Raw genomic sequence first — 24198 nt, forward strand, 5'->3', positions numbered from 1 at the left:
ATTTTCTAGATGGCAGTGTTACTCTTAAAGGCCCACGATGATGATGATCGGTTCATTTCGTGCAGATATGAGCGGCTTATTCCATATTAAAGCCTTTCAGCTCTTTAAATTTATGTTTTAAATAATGCATATCAATTTTTTTTTGCCAGAAAACACCTTAATTTGTTGTTTGTTGCTGTGGGGGATGCAGATAACGTCAGACATTTTTATTCTCGTGTGTCCAAATTTCTAATTCATTAACTATAGAATCAAACCATTCCAGATGGTTTTTGATTGAAAAATGCTCTTAATTCATTTATCATGTCCCAACTAACTGTTTCATAGCACATAAAACATCATTGTAATGTTTACGCTCTCTGTCTATTCAGGTGTTAAAGATCAATCTTATTGGACACAGAAAACGGATCCTTGCCTCACTGGGAGACCGACTTCACGAAGAGACCCCACAAAAACCTCCACGTGCAATCTCCTTAAGGGTAAGTGAATGTCTGCATAGTTTTTGGTATGAAACCCGATAATGCTGAGCAACATCTGAACCAGCAGAGACTGATTTCTGTAGGTCCACTCTGCCTCAACATGTCTTTCAGAGAGTAGTTGGACCACAAAATGAATCACAACAAAAGAATTCTTATCATTAATAATGTAAGACTCTTTATTATTTCTTGAGGAAAAAAAAATGTCAAAAACTAGGACACAAATTAGCTTCAGCCAAGATGCCCTTTAAACTGTTCAGCGTTGTCCCAATGATGAAAATCTTTAAGTTGACATTTGAAGCAAAAAGGCAAGCAAAGGCAGATCAAATCAAATTGTTCGGCTCAGTACCGGGTAAGATGACGGGTCTACTCTGCATTATCTTGCAGTGTTTACTCACATACACAGAAAGCTCAGGACAAGAACTGAGATGCAGGTTGGAATACTATAGCTTGAATAAATCATCAATAAAAGCTTCTGCTGGGGCGGTCTGTGGCGTAGTGGGTACAGCAGCCGCCCCATGTACAGAGGCTATAGTCCTCACTGCAGCAGGCCCCGGTTCGAATCCCGCATCGGACGGCCGTTTGCTGTGTGTTATTCCCCCTCTCTCTGCCCCCTGCCTCTCTCCACTGTCCTATACAATAAAGGCATAAAAAAAAAAAGAAAAGCTTCTGCTAAAGGTGATTAATCTTAGGAAAAATTAACTCACCAGATAAGCCATGACATTACAGAAAAGCTAGAACAGTTTTAGACTCCCCTCAGCTTGAAACCTGGAAAAAAAAGCAAGTGTATTTACTGCAGTGATTCCACTGAACAGGCATGGGATCGGTGTTGTTCTGAGGCACACTGATGGATCTGCTGAGACCCCCCAGTAAGAGGACAGAGCCTTTTTCTTCTCATTTTCTACAGCAGCTTTGCATACTAATAGCCACTGGCACAGTGACACTGCTGCTGAAAAATAAAATGTGACATTTCACTGTGCATTCGGTTGCCCTACTTGTACTAGCAGTGGTGATGCAGCACATTATGAGATGATGAATGAACCTTCTTTGTACCTCACCAATCTGCTCACACCCATTTTGTACCAGGAGCCCGGGGGGAACCACACTCCTCCCCAGCTCAGCCCCTCAGTTGGCCAGGCAGCATACACGGTGGGGGTCCCCGGTGGATCTCTGGACGTGCAGCACCTCATCATGCAGGCGGACGCCCGGCGCAGGCAGCGCAGCAATGACAACTACTTTGAAGACGTGCCGAGATCCAAGCTGGAGCGACAGATGGCTCAAGTCAGCATGGTGAGAATGGGAAGAGAGGGATTGACTGAGACAGGAGGGGGGGAGGGGGGGGACAATATAGTCAATGGTCATAATCATAGATATAAATTAAGTTTTATTCACACAAAACTATGAACCAACTCTAATCTTCCTCAGATTTGTTCTTTGCTGTTGTAAAACAATATAACTTAAAATATGTTTTAGGGCAGTACCTTTTCCCATCAGGACAGAGGAGTATATCTCGTACAAAATACAAGATTCAAGCCAAAAACAGGATGGCTGTCAGTATATATGCTAACCAGAACTCAGCCAATTAAATGCAACCACACAGAATATTGTTAATAAGATTTTTATAAAGCTCTGAATAAATAAGACCTGTGCTTAAAACAACTTTAAATATCAAGCAAAATCTGAACTTTTTCCTTCCAGCACAAAGATTCAGCTACACAAACACTGCAGCTGTGTTTTGATTTAGTATGAGGGTCTTTTGGGGGGGGGGGGGTCTGCATTCATCACAGAGCTTATCACTACAGACCAACACACACTTATGCTATCCAGCTGAATCATAAGGTAGGTGTGCGTCACAATGCAGCTCCCCTTTTTCCAAAAACAACGCGCCGAGGTGGCATTGATGAGTCAGCTTTGCAAGAATAATGATTAGGGAAAGGAGGAAATGTCTTTCTTCTGTGTCATTACCACTGTTAGGACTGGTTAGCACTGAATGTTTCTTCTTTGGTCTACTTTGTTTGTTCATGATATAGAAAAACTACAGCGAACCTCTTTAGACACATCTTCGTCTCTGAACAGGGTAAAGTTAGGAAAAATATGTTTTAACCAGTAGGCTAATCGCTGAAATATTTATCCAGCATCTGAAATGAAAATCTCACCTCCACATTCCTTCACCAGCCTTCTTACAAACACACTGTGTAAATACTGCCTCAGGCAGAAATCATCTGGTTTTACTTTGAAAAGAATGGTAGAAAAACAAAGCTTGTTATCCCCAGACATTTGAGAAGAATGTAGACTGGATTCAAGTATTTCCACTGTTTAAAATGTGGTGAACGGCATTAAAGAGTCTTAACCTTAATTCAAATATGGAAACATGTAGAGGGTGAGACTAATTCTTCCAAGTTTAATTTCCTCTGGCTGATCTCTGAAACGAGTCCTTTTAAAGGCATGTTTATGGTCCGTCGATAAAGCCAATACATTAAGGATTTACACACATTTTTTTCCAGTCAACATGGGGGGCCATAGAACAAGCCTTGATGTCAAGTCCCATTTTGTTTACATGTGTGATCGTAGCTGCCATGATGTACAACTGTTTGTCATTTCAGGCAGGCGAATGGTGTGAGCCGATAACGTTGCGTCCACCAAATGAAGCGACCTCTTCCACTCCTGTGCAGTACTGGCAGCATCACCCTGAGAAGCTCATTTTTCAGTCCTGTGACTACGAAGCCTATGTGAGTCCCACCCTTATTTTCACTTCACTGTTATGTCGATCAATATGGATTCTGCAGGATGTTTTAGTCTGTAAGATTTCCAAAAAACAAACTTATGCAACCATGCACGCCTGATGAATTACATACTGAGCATACAATGAAAAATCAATGACCAAATTAGTTTAGAAAAATGTACTGTTGATTGATTGGTGACTACACTGACATGTAGGTTCTACTGCTCGTCACTGCCAGATCCATCACAAGTATTTATATTATTAAAGGATATACTAGCTGACTGACAAACATTTGTTTGTCATATTACACATCTGTGTGCCATGCACTATTCCAAAGTTGTTGTATTGAAAGCTTCTGTTCATAGATATCCAGATATCAACATCTGCCTCTGTATTAAAAAAAAAAAAAATCTACATCTTTGACGAGAAGACGTTCTTATTACTGGCCACCGTTTCCCTTTGGTAAATCATACAGACCACAATAGTTAATAACAAGCTGATGTCACAGAATCAGCTGAGTGGCAACTCTGTGTTTGAGTTAACATGTACGACAATTCAGAGGCGCAGTAACTTCAGCCCCCCAGTCCACCTCTCTGTGTTTTACAAACGGGACACAACAAAGATGAATCAGTCCCACATCGAGCCGCTGTGTGAAAAGGTGATGAGTCTTATGGAGAAAATAATACCCGCCTCGCTGTTACTGCAAGTAATGAGATAAAGACAGTGAAATAGAGGTACTTTTCCCAAGAGTGTGTCTTTTTACACCTTCGAAGATTGGATTATTAGGCTTCTGACAGTCTGACAATAAAACCACAATGTGTTAGGGCAAGTGGGAGAGATGAACAATGGGTGGGTGCTTTCATGGAGCCGCTCATGACAACGTCTCGAACACTCTCTGTCCCGGTACACCAGAAAGCTCGGAAAGTGAGATAAATGAGCGAAAGCCTTTCTGGAGTGGCAGGCAGTGCTCTGTGTGAATAGGAATAAACTAGACGGATAACACACTGATGGGAGGTCGAGCAGAAAGAGAGGAGTATATTGTGTTGGTTTATTAAAGGAGGAAGGGTGGACGGAATAAAGATTCTGTACTTCAGCTCTAAATAAACACTTTCAGCACCTACATAACTTTATTATTTTAGCTGTAAAATATTACCGTTATTAAAAATTCTTCAGACAATAAGTACACTTTATATCATTACAAGCCAATGTAATCTCAGCACTGGCTCTATTTTTTCTTATTAACATAAAAGCTATGGGCGATGCATCAGTTATGCAAAAATATTAAAGCTCAACACAGACTTAAAATTCTAAGGAATCATTAGTGCAGTTTCATTTCAAATCAATAATAACCTTTGACTGTTTAATAAAACGTTAATCATCTGCTTGTAGTTTGGACTGCTGTACAAATTAGCTCTTAGTTACATTATAAAGGGGAAATTAAACACTTTATGATGTTGGAGCTGGACTTTAATTCTAAAATATCTTTACACAGTGTTTCCCACACATAGACTAATTCGTGGCGGTGCGCCACAGATTAAACACCGGCCGCCACATATTGCGTTTCGTTATTATTATTTTTAACGCTATTTAAAAAATACTCATTCGTTAAGCTGCATTTCCTTTCCCTGCTCTCCCTCCGTCTCTCTCGCATAGCCTACTCACACACACAGCCCCTCCCCTCCGTGCTTCCCTGGAAGCGTGGAAGCTTCCTAGTCTCAGCGTCGCGTAGATTAGCTCAACCGAAAGAATTCACGAAAGGTTGGTATCACGTGCACCTTTATATAATCACACATTAAAAAGTCCTATAAAAATATTTTATATTTTGAATACAATGTTGTGCCGTCCCGTCCCGACCCATAGCAAGCGATTACGCCTTCTTTATAAAGTTAACTAGTTGCAAGTTTGCCGTTAAAAAAAAAAAAATGTAGTTGGGTTGTCGAGGTCTAAACACTAGCAGCTGTGAATCAAATGAAGTAGTTTTTTTAAACTCTTACACTGAATGTTTGCTGCTTCAATCCAGATGAGTATTGAAAAATATTTTCCGCGATTGAAAAAGAGAAGTGCGTGTTGATGATGAGGACCAGCCTGAACCGGAGGTATCAGTCTGAAACGGCTAATTACACTGGTCGGACTGTTCAGCTATGTTATTCATTTGTTTACAATGAAGATGTGAATATCTGCAGATAAGCCGCACCTGTGTCACCCACCGTGACACAGGTGTCACACATCCTTACGTCCCCCATAATTTTCCTTGATGGAGAAATTATCCAGGTTCTTAACTCCCAATGTGACATATATGTCACATTACAGATCTCTGACAGTGGGGGGTGGTATTTTGGAAAAAAATTCTGAAATGTGGTCTATTTAGTCTGTGTTATAACCCCCTTAATGTTCATTTAAGTAGAAATGGGTCTGGGTTCTTATGGGTTAATACAATAAAGTTTTGTGTGACCAATTATTAACGAAGGAATTATTTTGAAGAATTTTAATTTTTTACACCCGGCCCACCACCACACATTGCCTTCACATCTGTGGGAAACACTGTTACATTTATTACATTGCATCCTCACAGAATTACCTTTTTTTTTTTTTTAACACGTGTAGTGGCATCTACACGGATGAAGTCGCATGCTTTGTCGGCTTCGGGAGGGCTGCATGGGTTAAACATTAGTGAGTGCAGAAGTCAACTACTGACAGCAGGGATAATTGTGATTGATAATAAAGAAAGCAAAGTAAGGGTGGCCATTGTTCTACTGGCTCAGGATGCAGACAATAGTGTCTCTGAAGCGACAAGTTGTTGCTTAGCTGCATCAAAATGAAAAAAAAAAAAAATCCTCCACTGAGCCATGATATTTGAGTTTATAGTGAACACGTTTCAGACGAGGACTATTTGGAGGGGAAGGTTCTTGAGCTAGATGTACTGGTGATTCGCAAGACTAACGAGCTGAAGCTGCTCCCTCTGCTGGTATATAATGTTGGATGGTCTGTGCACCAACACCGCACCACTCTGTCAGAGCAGAGAGATGCACCATTGACAGAATAACCAACATCAGATCAAAGGTCTTTGAGAATATTAGTCTTACTCAAGAGGAAAAAAAAAAAAAAAAATCTGCTTTTTTCTACCTATACTACTACTGTCATCTTCACACACAAACTTTGTTACAAGTTATGTACGCTCTACTACAACCACACGTAAATTAGATAACTTCATCTTTCGTACCACAGCAGAAAGCTAATATCCAACATCTCACTGGAATTAAAAAATGTTGCCTTTATTCACTCTGTGCACCTTTTTTTACTCCTAAACAAAGCATGGCGCAAAAAATTTACGATACAAAATAGTGATGCTCCGATCGATCGGCTGCCAATAATGCCCAAAAATAGCCTGATCGGCCATCGGAAAAATATGCCGATCAAAAAAACGATCACGTGACGTAAATCACTAGCGACCACTTTCTAATGTGGTACGGGACGTGCGTACAGAACCGAACAGGCAAAACCTCTACAGTGCATCTCGACAACCTGACCTCTCCTGTCTGGAATTTCTTCAAAGTGTGTCAGAAAGATGTGAAACTTACTGCGGTCACGCCATCTGCGCTTCGGAGAGGCACGGTCGCGCTAGCTACACTTGAAAATCTAGTGCCCGTTTACATCGCGTTGTACGGTAAAGCATGTGAGCGGATTTATGGTGCATTCAAGTGCACCCTGTAAACTCAGAAATCTATATCAAAGTTGATTTTTCATTTGTTGGAATACATACACCTGTCATTACTTGGTGATTTTTTTTTACTACATTCTTTTTAATGATTAAAACAAAATGATAGAACAAAATTATTGAAGCATATTCAGAATCAAACTCATTTCTGCATAGTCAGATTTGAAAACTTCATTTAGAACCAAATCAAAATGTTCTCTGCCGACTCCACCAGATTCTTGTTCTACATGTCCCCAGCTACCTCTGTGGGTTTAATTTCTATAAATGGTGCGCACTCTGCTAGATGAAAGGCATGGAAATGTCTGATTCCTTCCGTGATCGGCAATCGGGCAGATCATGATTTTGGTGATCGGTCCAAAAAATGCTGATCGGAGCATCACTAATACAAAACATCGAAACATCAAAAGTACCACTCACCAACATATTGCAGTTAGTGAACACGTAACGTGAATTTTTGAGGACACACCAAACAAACGGATGTATACGTTGAACAGCTATAACTAGCTTCAGTTAGCCAACCTGCTGTTTAAGACCCACTGCAGGGCCTCTACACATACTTCACAATGGGAAACCATAGACACTTAGGTTAACCGATGGCTTCTTCTGGACAAACTTAAACTTCTCTGCACCTCACAGACTCAAATGCGTAAGCCAGAGGGCATATAGTCAAACTCTCTATTTAGTCGTCAGCCGTATTTCCATTAAAGTAGCATGAAACGACTGCTGTTTTATTGCTTTTACTTTCCAATCAGTACACTATGTAATGTCATTAAATATCTGATGGCAGTATGGTGGTGACATGACGTCAGATAAATAAAATTAATCACATTGTGTAGCAACAATATTAGACTGTTTCATTTCCTCCAACAATAATTTTTCTGTGTACAGTAATTAGATCATAATTACCCACAGAATTAATGAGGGTTAGACTCACCTAAGATGGTGAAAATAGTAAACATAACTGACGAGCGTTATAGGATATCAGTGTCACTGTTGTCATGTCAGCATGCGAACAGAAACCTTAAAGTACCATTGTTAGATTTTACCCGAGTACTGAAATACAGAGACATCGGCCTGGCTGTAAGGTCTTGAAACCAATAAAAAGTCTTCTGTTGGTGTCCTCCAGCGATTACGGTCTCAGAAACATGGTATATAGCTACTGGTCTTGTGCACCACTGTAATAAAATTTCTAGGATAACTGCCAGCAATCCCCATTACGTCGATTTAATGTTGTTATCATGGCTCAAGACAACGTATTAACGTGCCCAGCGACCTCTTTCTGATCTGCCTAAGACCAGACTCAACTGACACAACTGGAAATATGACTGGGTTCAAGTCTGTGAAAACAGCATTCTGTCGTGCATTTTGCTGCTGTAATTAAATGTAAGATAAGTGGTGTGAGGTAAATATAGTGGTCCTCAAGTCATTTACTGCAGAGTTAAACAGATGAGACCAAAAAAAGCTGCAAGCATTTCTTATCTAATTCACTAAAAGCCTTGTTAGGGTCCCACTTTGGGGAATAAGCCCCCCTCCGTAAGCTGGACAGGAACTGTGAGGTGGCGAGTGTCACGCCCATTAAGAGCTCCAACATCGACACAAACATTGTCTCTGTAAAATACTGTCACCATTAGTAGCTGCTTTATTAAATCAGATTCTACATGTGCAGAATGGCTAACCGTAAAGTCACATCCAGACAGAAGGATCTGCCAGACAGCAGCAGCATTAATGTACCTCTGGGAGCCTCCCAAGGTTGATGTAATCACTGCCGTGTGTCTGTGTGCATTTAAAAAAGCCCCACGTTGGTACAGCTTAATGGAAAATTCCTCAGAGAAGACAGAAATATGAAGACAACACAAACCCTTAATCTATATTAAGATATTTTTAAACGCCACCGTTTTTCCTTTTCCTCCGAGGTAAGAGGATTCATTTGTTTTAAACAACACAATAAGGCTTCCACGCAGAGTGACTCAGACCATTTTATCATGGCATAAAGATGGGGTCACCCCCGCCAAAAGCTGTGGCAGTGAAACAACTGTCACCAGTCAGGATTTAGACAGGAACATCACCGGTGGAAGCCGTTGTGTCCAACTGAGCATCTTTGATGGCAGCATGATGGTGAACTCATCATTCGAGTTCATGGGAGTCATCTTTGTCAAAACTGCAAACAGAGTTGACAGCAGATGATTCTCCCTGCTGCTAGACTGCATCTCAGTCATTTCCACTCAATGTAGGCGGTACATGTCTTCTATAGAGAAGAGAAAATAGACCCAGCTTAAAAAAAAAAAATTCTAATTTGCACTGGTTACAAAATCATAGCCAACAATTCACTCCACTGCTTTTTGGATTAGACTTTCACATTGCTTATACTACCTGCACATATCCTCAGCATCTGTACGTGTCTTTCCAACAGTACCTTGGCTCCATGCTGGTGAAGGAGCTGAGAGGGACGGAGTCCACACAAGATGCCTGTGCCAAGATGAGGGTAAAGCTCAGTAACACCTTTCACTTTTGATTTACAGCCAATATCAACATTCTAGTTTACTGCAACTTTCCTTTACATTGTGTCAAAATCGATACTCAACAAAGTACATTGATCTTTTCTTAAACAATATCTTTACAATGGATGAAGCCCACTGAGGGGTTTTATTTGGATGTCCTTTGCTGGTCGGTTGATACCCCACAATCTCCCCTTTTACTTTGAATCACCACATCTCTTCTTCTCCTACTCACTCTGTCTTTTGTAATCACTGGTGTTAAAGGCTGCAGCAAAGTATTCTATTGTTTATTCCATTGATTAATTGGATAAGAGATCATTTTGCCCTAATGAAGAGCAATAACCACCTAAAAGACAGGTCCCTTAAAAGGAACTACTCACTTTTTAAGAAATAAAGCAACATATTTAATTATTGAACTACACTTCAGACGAACAGAACCAGTTTTTAAAGAAAAGTTCAGTAACTTTAAAGTATGAATAAAACTTGAAACTAAGGCAGAAATTAAAATGGCCTTTACTGTTTGCCTTTAGAGGAAAATAAAGTTCTGAGAATATTAGTTCACATTAACACTGACTGAAGCTGGTCTGATGGGCACAGGGATATTATTCTACTTTATGGGACATCTCTCCAGAATTTAGGCACTAATTTGACCAACATAATAAATGCAAGTTGTTTTTTTTTTAATACAGAAAATAAATTAAATTGTAGCCCAGCCCAAGCCTCAACTAAGGGTCCTTCTTTACTAGCATCCATCTCAACAAACAAGCACAATGATTTACATGATGAAGCTAACTTCAGACATTACCGTAACTTAACTTTCTGCTCTGTGGACTGGATGTATAAACTCAGTGCTGTTGTAGTAAGTTAATTCTGTTTTACTACAGACACACAGCGCAGTATTGTTTAATTGGTTCCAAACTTGAGACACACTTTATCTTTTTCCATTATTGCTTCCAGTTTTCTCTCCATCACACCATCAAATCCAGCTTCAAATAAACGTAACGCAGCATGTTGTGTGACAGTAAGAATTATTTACACGGTGACCACAGAGCGGAACAGAATTGTGTGGCTAAAACAGCATCAAAGAGAGTAATTTGCATTGAGGACTTTTTGTTATCGAGTTACTCAAGGAATCGTTCCAGTCCTGCTATTCGTGTCTTTTGTTCCTGCTTATTCGTTCACATTTTACTGTAACACTGACTCCCTCTCTGATCTCCATCCCAAGCTGCTGCAGTATGAAGATCAGATTCAATATTCATGAGCAAAGCTTTCTCTTCCATCCTTCAGTGTGCATCTCTCCCTCTGTGTCTTTACATCCTCTCGACACACCTTTGGAGCACATTGGAATTACTGTCTTATAACATCGTTAATGTACCTCCTTTCTTTACCTTCACTGGTCCTTTCATCCATCCCTTGACAATGGAGGTAGATGCGGATGTTTAAATTCTAGAGTCACATTCTAACTGTGCATCTAACAGTGAAGTCAAGTAGAGCTGTGTTTGTCAGCTTTTCAGCACTACCTGATCCTAATGGGGTGGAGCTGCAGCAGCAAAAAAAAGAACAAAGACAAACATGGAAAGCATAGCTACCAATGGATTCCTGAGGGGGAGAGAAAGAAATATGGATGCTGAGAGACTTGAAATATATAAAAGCTTTTGGCAGGTAGTGTGACAGCGGGGAGGGAAATCGCTGTAAATTTACAGCTCCACACTGCATTATGTTTTTAATATAGGTAAGTAATTAAAGACATGAGGTGAGATACACTGTTGCCGTCTGACATAGCTCAGTGGTAATGACTTATTTAATTTGCATTAATGCAGTTAATGAGGTTTAGAAATACTGCTTCTAAATTACATTTTGGTTTTCCATAAGATGAATGATAATGCTTGACCTTTGCAAATTATTTAATATAGTAATTGAGGACCAAGTCATTTTTGGATTAGCTAATTTATAAATCGGGCTTTCCTACTTTATTTACGTAGTCTTAACCCTGATAAGGATCTTAACTAAGGATCCAGGTGGAATTGGTGATGATTTTCAAAGAATCTGCAGTTCAAAAGTCTCTTCTCTTCTTGTCTCTACGCTTTGTTTTCTGTGCACTCCAAGAAGTCGACAGAACAGATGAAGAAAGTACCAACCATCGTTCTCTCTGTGTCCTACAAAGGAGTAAAGTTCATCGATGCCACAAACAAGGTAACGCACAGTTCCAGTGACGCCTACAGTAAATAACACATGAAAGGTCATTGACCATGACTGACATTTAAAGGTGTAAGGTCTGGACAGCATCCCACTGTCTATGGCTGCTTTCTCTTCAGCCTTCCTGATTTAATACTACATGTGTGTTATTGATGTTATGTTATTCATTTTATTCTCTCCTCATAAATCAATGCACAGTTCTCTCCAAGGGCATTACAAAAACAAGCTTTTGGAGCACAACAGCCTCAATCATTAAAAAAAAAAGACAATTTGAAACACCAACAGAATTCAGAGATTTTGCTGAACAATAAGGGCCTTTGTCACTATGACCGAGAGCTTTACAGGACAATAGATCAGGCCTTTATGGTAGAATGGCCAGAGAAACTATTTTTCACTAAGAATCTGTTGAAAACTGATTATGGAAAATTTAACTATTTGGCCACCTATAATTCAACATTACCTGAACCCAGGAGAGAGCGTATCTGGACAAACCTGAAAATTGCTTAACACTGATCGAACTTAGTCGAGGCGGAACTTTTCTGGCAAAAAAGTCCTTAGAATAGTGTGCCAAGCGTATATACACAATGTGAAGGAGAAAAACATGAACTCAATCTATTTTAAGAAGATAAACAACAACATTTGGAAAACTTAAAAGGGATTAGGGTAAGATTCTTGTTTGAAATGCAGATGAGAATGAGTACTGCAAAAAGCACAATCGAGAAAGTCACTCACAATACAAAATAAATATACAGAGATGGATTTAGATTTCAATGCTTGCCAGCAGTAAAGACATGAACGGAAGCTGGCAGCGCTTAACAGTAAATTATCGGTCGTTAAAACAACCATGCGTCTTTCTTTGCCTGTACAATTTATCAGATGGTTTCATTAAATGGCCCAGCATTGTTGCTTAACAGGTATATAGAATAACGTGATGAAACTGCATCTAAAATTGGCCATCAAAAATTACTCAGCCTGCTCACACAAACTGTAACAAGCATACTGTGCTGAAAATGATGGGTAAAAAATTATAACAAGGTTACTTAATCTTTAATGGAGGAACACCAAAAAGTATTTAACCTGCCAGGTCAGAGTACCAAAGACCTCACAGGGAGTGGATATCTCATCTTACCAAAATAATCAATAGGCCTGCTTTTATAGAACCTGCTGGCATTCAGTGGAGTGCAGTATCTAGTATGACTAATGTGGCATCTCACTCATACTATGTTATGTAACTTTCATGTTCTTAGCATTGATTTTTTACTGATGATGGCTTAACTTTCATTCTCTTAAAGCAAAACATGATGTACTAAAAGTTTTCCATTTTCTGCTTGTATCACAAAGCAATTCAAAATATATTTTTTCTAATTTGAACCTTCACTAGTTCTTTTGTAATTCAGTGCACTGAGATGTACTTTACCGCCTCTCTAGTGACGTAACCAGACAACAAATCCCAACTCAATAACACCAGAAAACCCTTAAACCAATCTTGCGCTGTTGTAGTTACAGTTTTGGTGTGCATTATGAATCAAGTTTGTTTAACTATGAGGAGGCTGAGCAGAGTTAATAAACAATGAGTCGCTTTTCTTTTCTCTACAGAACATCATAGCAGAGCACGAGATTCGTAACATCTCATGTGCAGCTCAGGATCCAGAAGATCTGTCTACATTTGCATATATCACCAAAGACCTCAAATCCAGTCACCACTACTGCCACGTCTTCACTGCTTTTGATGTGGTCAGTCCAGACACCAACTGTAATTAGTGCATATCAGACTTAAATTCACTTTGTATTCTCACAGCGGTTTGCTTTTACCATCTTCTCAGAATCTGGCCTACGAAATCATCCTGACACTCGGACAGGCCTTCGAGGTGGCCTACCAGCTGGCTCTGCAGGCCAGGAAGAGTGGCCACGGATCGTCCACACTTCCAGAGAGCTTTGAAAGCAAGCCCAGCAAACCTGTCCCCAAACCCCGTGTCAACATACGCAAATCAGTAAGCATCAATAAAGCTGCAGCACTGACCAGAGAAAATACAGAAATGTTAGATTAGGAGCTCCAGATGTTTTTGAAACATTTATCAGCTGGATCCTCTGCATTTTAATCAACTAAAGTTATAAATTGGTTTCAGTGTTCTTAACAAGATTCACGGACTGTACAGAATTCTTTTCAGTAGTTTTGGGGGGTGAATTTTCCCTTCCGATTTCACCTTTCAACCTCAAATTAAGTTGTTTTTTTTTTACGTATAAGCGTCTGGACAACTCTTAACCAGCATTACGTTAACTCTCACTTCTGCCCCATCCATGCACACTTCCATCATTTCAACTGTTTGTATGATCTGCTAGCATTACCCTACATGCCCCATGTTTTGTGTGTGTGTGTGTGTGTCTTGTCCAGCAGACTAAGTGGCGGAGGTGTATGTGGATATTTGATCTATTAAGCGCCCACTCGGTCTTGCTGTCCCTGCAGTCTCTTACACAGTTAGCTGATTGATGAGGCCTGTTTGCACAGGGCTCCAGGGAGGAGTGCTTACTTTGGTTGTGTGTGAGTATGTGTGTAATAAGACAAAGAATACTCATGTTAAGGACTGCAAACTAAAGTATTGCATGGAAAAAGGAGCCGTTTTGCGTTTGGTTGTGTCTCATTAAACCATGTATACCTAAAACAAGTACTTTTTTAACCCCAGGTATTCTGTTCAGGTTCGAAGTTTCTTCAGTAATGCTGATGTAATACTTGGATTTTGCCATCAGATCAGGCTGCCTGCTCAACATTAACATTTGAGTCTTTATTCAAATCTCATAACAGTGGAACTGTACACAGTGCAAAAAAAATCTGACAGCTGTCAAGGCATTTTCTTCTGGTGTCAGTCGCTCTATTTCTGAGGTTAGCACTACACATGTCAGTCACATGACCTCTCGAATGATACAGGAGATAAAAATATATATATATGTTGCTTCATCACAATAAGTGGTCAAAAATAGCCAGCCCTTGTTTTGTGACTTTAGATACTTGTGTCCCACATATTATCTGACATTTCTGTGTATATAAGTATCGTGCCTCATCTACCACAGCATCAAAGTCTATCAGGGAAGCTGTCAACACTCCATTAACCCCTGACAGAGCTTTAAAAAGGTCGCAGTAAGCAACTCTGCACACATTTCCCTCCACACCAAAACATTGGCAGGCCCAGTAGCACATGCTTGTGTCTGAGGGGCTCAAGTATTGCATTACAATCGCTGCTTTAACTACGTGCTTAAACAAATTTAACTCCATCTATATACAGTTAGTCGTAAAAGAAAGAGACTATGGAAAGCAGCGACTTCAGAGGTATAGTCACACTCTAAAATTAGAGAGATTTGAGATGGTGAGGAAAGAACAAGACTAGGAGAAAAGATAGAAACGGAGGGCACATGCAGTACATGTGAGTGGTCCTATGCCTACAGAGATGATGGACGATAGCATATGTACATGCAATCTGCTGAGTCGGCAACCATTACATTAACCATTAATTGCTTTTTTTCCCTGCATGCATTCATGTGAGTGCGTGTGGTGTAGTTAATGGGTTGTGGTGTGCAGCAGGGCAAAGATACTGCAGGATTCACTTAATATTCCTGCCACCCACCAGCCATAATCTCCATCCTGCGGCACCTTCCTGGGTGTTACAGTAAACCTGCCTCTAAATCTCCTCAGCATTACTTTCCCTTATGAGGCTAAACATGACCGTCTCTGATCAGGACCGGTATGAAATAGTTTACTTTTTCTGTTACTCGAAGCAAGCGCAAAAGCCTTCCAGCCATGTAAAAAGTCCTATTCTCCAAATAGTCTGTCATAGGAACTTCCTTTGCTTAATGGCATAGAATAAACATAATGCTAGGTTGTATAAAGACTTTCTCAAACAAGATATAAAATGAGATGATGGCATTAAAATCAATATAGCACGATGCTTTGTTAGAAAGCCATTTTTCCTGAAAAGCCGTGCCAGCATTTATGTTTCTAACTTAAAGTACAGTTCTACTCTGAAGGTGAACAAACCTGGTGAGCTACAGACTAGCTGACAACTTCCTTCACATTGTTGCCAACTGAGCGACTTAATACTTATATATTTAAAAAAAGAATGAAATAAAAATCCAAAGCATTACGTCTAGCAGGTATTATGCACTGTAGCTACTTTCTGAAGGGTCACCAAAAATGCCCTGCAAGGCAAAAATTCTAATCATCTGTCCCCTTCTCAGCTGACCACAAATTAACCAGTTTTCTCAGAGAGGTGCTTCCCCGTCTATCATACAGCAGAGCTGTTGTCTGCAACACTTTATTAGGCTCCTGTTTGATTGCAAATCAAGAAAGACCTGTTGATTAGTGCTGCAGGTCTGGAATGGACCCGTTGGTGTGAAGATAAAGCTGAGCGAGACAAAGCTCTGGACATACTGTACTTGTTGGTCTAAGAAATTGAAGATACAAGAAGCCAAAATGCATTTAGACTCAGCCTAAAGGCCTTCGCACAAAAATTCAGTATTTTTTTTAATTCCTCATCTGACAAAAATCAATACACACAGAAACCTAATACACAGAGTCTTTCGTATATTCGCAGTACGCGGCAAAATAGTCGTTGAGCAGTGAGGATGACAGTGTGGTCCTTTCACTTCTTTTAGAGTAGAAAAAGAAGGATGAATCTAACATGGCGGCGCACAGTTGTTCAGCGGCTTGCGTACAGTTGTCCTGACTTGATCTACATCAGGCTATCAAATGCCTAACTAAAATAGACCAAACAATCTCTTGGGCTCCATTGACAAAAAAAATACATATAAATAAATATTGAAACTTTGGCATTGGAAGTTAGTCTGTTTTTTTCTTTCAAAATACTTCCAGATCAAGTTTTAGATCCATCTTGTTCATTAGTTGTTTCATTCTTATATTAGGACTGTAGTTGCCATGCAGGAGTTGCTATATTAATGTGGCGTAACATTGCCTTTTCCAGATCGAGTTTGGCTGAACTGCAGTAACACTGCTGTCCCACGCTGTTGCCATGGTTTTGGAGTGGTGTTGCCTTTCTCTGTTGCCATGCAACTGCTTTGCCATTGCTGTGGTTTTGTTGTGCGTCTTTACTGATGTCAAAGCCAAGCTGGCTGACTTTGACCAGTTTGACCTCTTCCCCTATAGGTCATCATTTCTCCCTCAAGCCGCTGGTCACTGGGCCACATTTACACCCCTCATCGGCCTCCTCTCCACCCTCCTCTTCCACCCCCTAGACTCTTCCATCTTCCTTCCAAAGCTCAGTCACAGGTCTTCCACGCTTTTCCTTCTTTTGTTCTTTATTCTCATGCCCTCTCCCCTCCATTCACTCCAGAAGAAACCGTTCCCTGTAAGTGGTTTTATATTCCATCTTGCCGACTCTGCATTCTTGTTTGTTTCTCACTCGTCAGTTATTACCTACATTTACAAATTCACATATGGTGGCTGCTGTTAAAAAGACGACCATTCTTTTAAAGCCGTGGCTAATATAAACTTTTATGCAGACCTTACCTTGAGTGCAGTCAGTTTTTATTCCCCACTGTAGTAATTCAGCCCCTTGACAAAGGTAGATGGCTTCCTTTCAGAAAGGTTTGAGATGAGTAAAGGAATAAATCCTCCCAATCCTGTTGTTTTTTCATTGAATGCTTGCACCTCTGACCCAAACAGTGTGCTCAGTGCAACAGACACCCACAAGCAATGAATTTGAAGGTTTGCCAAGCCAGATCTCAAACATCAATACTTCAGGCTATATTGTCTAGTTTCTCTGCAGAGAATACAAACCAGGGGACAGATGCATAAAGGCAGAAATACAAGTACATATAATTTTTCCCAGATTTACAACGTTGTCTACGTGTCATCATGAAACTATATGTACATGTGCAAACCTGATTTTCACTCCAATGTTTTCTCAGTTGCATATTTGCTCCACAACTAGATGGACATAATGAAAGCAACAGTGAAGAATTCCAGTTGTTAAACTGAGGCGCTCTGTGAAATAGAGGAAATTAAATCCATTATATTTAGTGTCTCTGTTCTAGAATAACCAACAGACCCAAAGTGATCAACATGCTGCTGTTCTGTAGCATTAGCTAATTTTGTACCAGAAAAATCTAAATCATCTTTAAATACTCTTTTTAAAGTCTCATTAGCAAGCTCTTTCTCAGCCAATAGACACGGCTAGTTATTTAAAGCCTCTACAATAAGAATAAAACAGCTATACTAAACAAAATTTGGGGGAGGAGGAATTTCTTTGAGTTTCCACATTTTATCAGCGTTACATTGTTCTAAAATGAATATGTAGACAGCTTTTATGCATCTGGCCCCAGGTGTTGGTGCTGACTGCTCAGACACCTTCACTGAACAGGATGGTGCTCCAAGATTAAAAGTGTCTCAGTTTATACCTAATCCTGTGACCCCAACATAGGATTATGAAATTTTGTTGTGGCTGCCCGAGTGTGACAGAGGATGGAGAAGTGGATTATTATTAGTTACGTTCAGTAGGTTTCCTGTTGCTGTGTGTTGTGAAAAGATGAGAAACAGATCAGTGCTGGTCTGCAGAATACTGAGACTAACACTTACACACACATGGGAGACCTTTTTGTTCTTTATGATGAAACATTAACATAAAGCTAGTGCATGTATAGTTTTTCTCAGAACTTGAGTTTGCAATGACATATTCCTCTGCTGTCAAAAATGCAGCAGAGTCAGCGCGACCCTCCCCCCTACACCATCTGAAAACAAGCAAACAGACTGGAGGAAAGGCACCCTCGGCAACAAAACCTGGCCAATAGAGTGTTGCCAGGGGTTATTTTTGATTGTTTGGTTTGTCTTCAAGTGGCAGCAGCACTTTGCGGCAATAAAAACTGCGTACACAGCAAGTATTCAGAAAAAAAAAAGTCTGAATTCTGGTTTTGTTGTGTTCTGCTTTCATTTTCAATTATTTTTCCATCGTGTCTGTACGCAGCAGACCCTTTCATTATTCGTGTGAAAAATGTATCTGATAATTGCCCTTCAGTGCCTTTTTCAGAGCCAGGAACCAATTAAAAATGAGCACAAAAATTTGTATTTCTAAAATTGAGAATATGCCAGTTATTGAAAACAATTCGGCTTTTTTTTTTTTCCTCTCTTTTGTACCAGATGGAGCAGCCATCCATGGAACAGAAGGGCCACGCTAACGTGCCGTGGATTGTGGAGCCAGGTCAGGAGGCCAAGAGAGGAGTCAACACCAAGTACGAGACCACTATTTTCTAACATACACCCGCCTTGTCCACTCCTGTGTGTGTGTGCCTTTCAGAGGTTGCCCTGTAGCGGGGCCACGCCCCCGTGTTGGGCTCGAGCGACGCACGCCGCCGCATCACCTCACCGGCTGAAAAATAAAAATACATCTCGCCCCGCCCCCGTTAGCCGAGCCGGTCCACTGCATGATGACGATTGGCACTACGTTGTCTTTCTGCTCTCCCCTTCTCTAGCCGGCGCATGACCTTTGAACCCAGGGCTGTGGTGCACAACCGTCTCCACCTGTAGGGGAATGGTCAGCTCAGGTTTTCCACTTCCTGTTTGTCACTCAGTCAGCAGTCAAACTAGTTTGTTGTTCTGCATTCATCTTCTTGTCTTTTCCCCCCTCTTTCCTCTTGATGGGTGCAACTGTTAAGCTTCGTCGCTCTCCTTTTTTTCCTCCATGCTTCGTTTTTTGGCATCTTTGTCCAACTGCCCCTGACAACTTGAATGAAAATTAACAAAAACTACTGCTCTATGAGCTCAAAACAGTGTTTTAGCTGTTTTGAGGAAAGCCTGGGAGCCGACAATGATGAGGAATGTTGTCCGAATAGGACAACTGGAGGAAAGTTTGGACTTTTTTTAAATAAAGAGGAGAGGTGATGTAGCACAGTGTTAACTTTGGCTCCAACTGGTTCATCCAGCAGGCTACTAGAATGTATTTCAACTTTTTGGAGATACTTACAAACTGTTGAATTTCTTTGAGAAACTAGACTTGACCTGTGGCACAGGAAGACGTAGATGACTTTTTCTTTTTTTTAGTATCTTTTTCAATACATTTGTGTAAATGTTCAGAATGACTAATGGATTTTTCCTGCCCAAGAATCTTACTTTATATGTAAAAGGTTGAAGCATGTGGCTTGTGAGACGCAGGGGGGCCGGTGGAGAGGCGGGGTGTGAGGGCTCTCTCGATAAGTGATGTCATCTCATTTGCAGGGCAATGCCGGATGCTCATGTCTATTACTGTGGAATGCAAAGAATGTAGCCAGCCCTAAACATGGACCTTGTCACATATACAATGCAAAAAGGACTACAAAGGACCCTGTTGCTCACTATTCAAAAGGACTACAAACATGGATGCTACTCCAGTGTTTAAGGTTGACTACAAAATTCTAACATTCATCCACATGATGCTCGACAACATAGACACACACACTAACAGGACGCAGCCTGACAGTCGACCGTCTGCTCTGAATGTACACTTAATTGAAAGCAGCCTCAACTTTCTGCAGCTACAGCAGGAACCGTTTTATGCACCCAACCTGGGAGCTGTGACCTTTGAACGGTCAGCATCGCCATGGAGACAGTATGGTAACAGGGCATGTGTTCCAGGATATCTGGCTGGTTCTTTTCTTTTTTCCCTTAATGTCAGAATATACTACATATGCACAAGTGTGTAAATGTGATTGGACTTGCTGCAACAACGCGCTCAAGATGCAACAGGTATCATAATGAATGATGAGCCTATGTGAACAAAACAGCATCTAGCGTTTAAAAAAAAAAAAAAAAAAAAAAGTATTCTATTCGTATTGCCCGACATTTTAATGTTTAATATGAGAGTATTATATTACCATGATGATTATTCTTGTGCAATTCTTGTCTACTGTTGTCTTAATGTTACATTATTTTTCTATGATATGCTGAGATAGAAAAAAAAACTTTGAGCCTGAGAATGATGGCAATCCTTTAAAAAAAAAAAATAATAATCTGAAACTAGATATTCATACTTGTACCGAGTGTGAATGTTGCAGGTTGCTTGCTAACTCTTAGGTCAGGTTAACCTCCATTTCTCATGGGGCTCTACTCTTATCTTGCAGATGTACTATTTTAAACGCAGTTTTATTGTATTATTTGGATGAGACATCATCCAACTATAAAATGTACATAGATATTTTGCCAACTCATTGTTCATACATGTAATGTAAAGAGAAAAGAATACATGATTTGCAGTAAATGGCACTGGAAACAAGGTACCAAAATAAAGGTTGGATATTTCAAAAAAAGTGCTAGATTGTAGAGGTTGTATTTTGAGTGAACACAGATTATTTGGTGAAATCACTGCTGATCAACTAATGTACATAGGCTTGGGCTTCCAGCACACAGATTTTGTAATTTTGGCCATTTATTTATATCCTTGTAAAGCACATTAAATAAAATCTGACTTGTACAACCCTATTTATCTCTGCGATTCAATTTGTTCTGCCTCTTCAGCCACAACGTTAAAATGTCTTACAGTTCATATCTTGCTATTTTAAATAAAGATTCGTATCTGCCCCGCAATTTAATGGATTCCGTCTTTGCTTGTGCTGTACCTCCCCACAAGGGCTCCTGAAATTTGGCATAATTCCTGGAAAGCGAGATAAATTGTGTTGAGAACATATCTTCAATTTAGTTCTAAGGTAAATGCAGAAATGAGTTGGAATAAAATAGTTAATCTCCCTGTGTTTCTTTTCTCCCCCATATTTCAGCAGTAAATCAGTGTATAAAAACAGTGACTAAATGTGTCATTCCATGAGGAAATTGTGACATTAGCACGAACCCTTTAGTAAATAATGATACGTTATAAAAGTTATTTATTTGATAATAAATTTTAAAAAAAGATTTTACTGCAGATTTATCATGAGGAAAGATGTGCGTCAATAGTCTTAATTTTAGGTTACTGGGAACAGCTTATAGCTGAAAAAAATATTGTTTTATTATATAAAATAAAACACATTTTATGGAATATAAGCAAAATAAGGACAATAAATCATACCGGGGCAATTAAATCAAAGCATCCCGTGTGGCCAACTCATTTCTACTTCGTAGGTCAGGGTTCCCCAACCACCGAGTTGTGAAGTATTCGTTCCATAATGACGCTGAACACAGTATTGCAGCTGTCTTCAACCATGTGCTAATTACTTTATGTTGAACATCTGGCTGAATGTGGGAAAAACAAAAAACACTGCGGGGCGTGGGCTTTACATCTGCCCATCACTGGTTTTTGATAGATTCAGGCTTGTTTGGAAACATTGACCTTATGGCAACAAGAACTTGACGTCAACTTCAATGAAATTATTGTTGCTGCGCAGTTAAGATGCTTTACTGTTTACATCTGCCTGCTGTTTGTGGCGCTGAAAGGATCAGGTGAGTTCAACGTTGTTTAAGGTTTTTGACTCAACTCCACTTATGAGAACTTGTAATGCCCTTTAACAGACTTGAGACGGTGCAACTCTCCTCTCTATTTGAAAATAACAACATCGATCGGCCTTTCTGATGTGACCACAGATCACAGTATTTTGGATAAATATTGACCAACAACAATATGAGCGCCCTCACTTTTAGTAGTATTTTATGAGTCCAACGAGTGCTAATAGGGACTGACACGCTCTATTCTTTCTAAATTCTGTGACATCTCAGATCAGTTACAAGCCAAAAAAATTGTGATAAGTGTAACAAAGCATGCGATATAGTAATAATTGTCACGTACCCCATATTAGATCCCACACCAGGCTACGATGTCGGCAGCTTCAGAAGCTTTTCCTCTTTTGCTCTTCCTGGACTGTAGTTCTAAAACGTAAACAGAGATAGGATGGTTATTAATCTTCTGAAGATTTTAAATTTTAAAAATCTGACACAAATGCCAAGACTCTCACTGATAAACTTAACTGTTCTATGCATGCACAACTCATGAGGAGTCCTCATTAACAGCCCTCTGTCATGGTAGGTTCCCTCACATTTTGTGTGACTTACACCTGAAAGCTGTATGAGTCACAGAGGTCTCAGAGCAATAGAAATCATCCTGAGGGGTGAAGACCAAAGAGCACCTGAAGACCGAGGTGGAAGACTTTCTGCAAGGACCCTCTTATCAAGTCAAGCATCTAACCTCATCGTCCTTCATTTTACCCAAGTCCCTTTGATACTGTTGTCCGTCTCCATGGTGACCACAATTTATATTGACTCTGCTACAGTGAATCACCTTATTGTTGTAGACACATCCACAACAAATCACAATAAAAAAAACAAATCTATGCCAAATAGATGCATGAATAGGACAACTACGCGGTCCGTTTCTCCGTTAAGACTCACTTAACAGTTGATTAATCACAGAAGGGTCAGTGTCAGCTTTCAGTATGTAATTTCAAACAGATTCTGCACCTAAACACAATATCCCATCTCATCAAATAAGGTACCACCATAAAACATACCAAACATGCCATCTTAGAGGCAGCTTCCATTCGATATCTTCCTTTTTATGTAAATCACACTCAAAAATCACAGTGCAGCACGTGTTAGTGTACAAAAAAACAATTAATTAAATATAAAATGATTTAAAACTTCCCATGGCAACTCAAATCTGAACATTTAATCAGTCATTAACAGACATGAGACGACTGGGTAAACCTGTTTATGCAATAAAATTATCAAGCAAAGCTTAGCAATAAGGGGTTTAATTATACAAACATGAGGAGGCTGGCAGGGTTTGGTAGATTTAGCCCCTCTGGCTGTTTTCACCACATGGCTTGTCTGGATACGACTGATAGAAGCTGCAGCTTGAGAAATTCTCCACTTTGAAAAGGTAAGTGCATTTAAATAAGCATTTATTGTGAACATATCTACAACCCCAGTTCCAAAAATCTTGGGACTCTGCATTCTGTTTTTAATTGACATTTTACAATCATTTGCAAATCTCAAACCAATATTTACTTTCAAAACAGAACACAAAACATTTCAAATGTTGAAAGTGGGACATTTTATTGTTTCATGAAAAATATCAGCTCATCTTGAATTTGATGGCAGCAACGCATCTCAACAAAAGTTGGGACAGGGCCATGTTCACCACCATCCCCTCATCTTTTAACAACCTCTAAACGGAGGAGACTAGTTGTTGGAACTTTGAGAGAGATGAATCCAGATTTGGGGATTTTGGCGATATGCAGGTTTGCAGATGACTGAAACCCTCCCTCTCTACGGTGCTCTTTTTATGCCCAATCATGTTACAAACCAATCAACCTAATTAGTTGCAGCATGTGCCTCCAACTTTTTCTTTCAGTAGCACTTTTTGTTGCCCCTCTACCAACTTGTGTTGGATACAAATTCCATATAATAAGACACCCACTTGCTGCAGTATGAATGCTAACAATCTTCACCATCATGCAGCAGACAGACACCCACCTACACCAGCTTTCATACCGATGCTACCAAGACAGTGCAGAGTCAATGATGACAATACAACGTGGAAGAGATCTCCTTTTGCCATGGAAAAGACACACAGTTGACGAGTTAAACATGCTGCAAAGAAGGGAAAGCTGTGTGTTTTTTGTACCATTACTGTAACA

At 40.0% G+C, this 24198-nt stretch overlaps 1 protein-coding gene across 5 annotated transcripts in view; it reads left to right on the forward strand.

The window, feature by feature from the left end:
- Nucleotides 1–21055, forward strand: part of anks1b (ankyrin repeat and sterile alpha motif domain containing 1B) — a 217359-nt gene extending 196304 nt beyond the window's left edge. For 3 of the 5 annotated variants that reach the window (XM_075471666.1, XM_075471670.1, XM_075471671.1), the window contains 9 exons: nucleotides 369–476; nucleotides 1560–1763; nucleotides 3077–3202; nucleotides 9321–9392; nucleotides 11512–11598; nucleotides 13198–13335; nucleotides 13425–13592; nucleotides 18743–18834; nucleotides 19817–21055. In XM_075471666.1, coding sequence (XP_075327781.1) covers nucleotides 369–476; nucleotides 1560–1763; nucleotides 3077–3202; nucleotides 9321–9392; nucleotides 11512–11598; nucleotides 13198–13335; nucleotides 13425–13592; nucleotides 18743–18834; nucleotides 19817–19865 — 1044 coding nt within the window. In that variant the 3' untranslated portion in view covers nucleotides 19866–21055. Of the gene's footprint in view, nucleotides 1–368; nucleotides 477–1559; nucleotides 1764–3076; nucleotides 3203–9320; nucleotides 9393–11511; nucleotides 11599–13197; nucleotides 13336–13424; nucleotides 13593–18742 lie in introns of all 5 variants that reach the window. The other 2 variants (XM_075471667.1, XM_075471669.1) reach the window with 2 other exon arrangements.
- Nucleotides 21056–24198: the final 3143 nt, after the last annotated feature.

Source organism: Odontesthes bonariensis, chromosome 8, assembly GCF_027942865.1.
Source record: "Odontesthes bonariensis isolate fOdoBon6 chromosome 8, fOdoBon6.hap1, whole genome shotgun sequence".
Classification (NCBI taxonomy): domain Eukaryota; kingdom Metazoa; phylum Chordata; class Actinopteri; order Atheriniformes; family Atherinopsidae; genus Odontesthes; species Odontesthes bonariensis.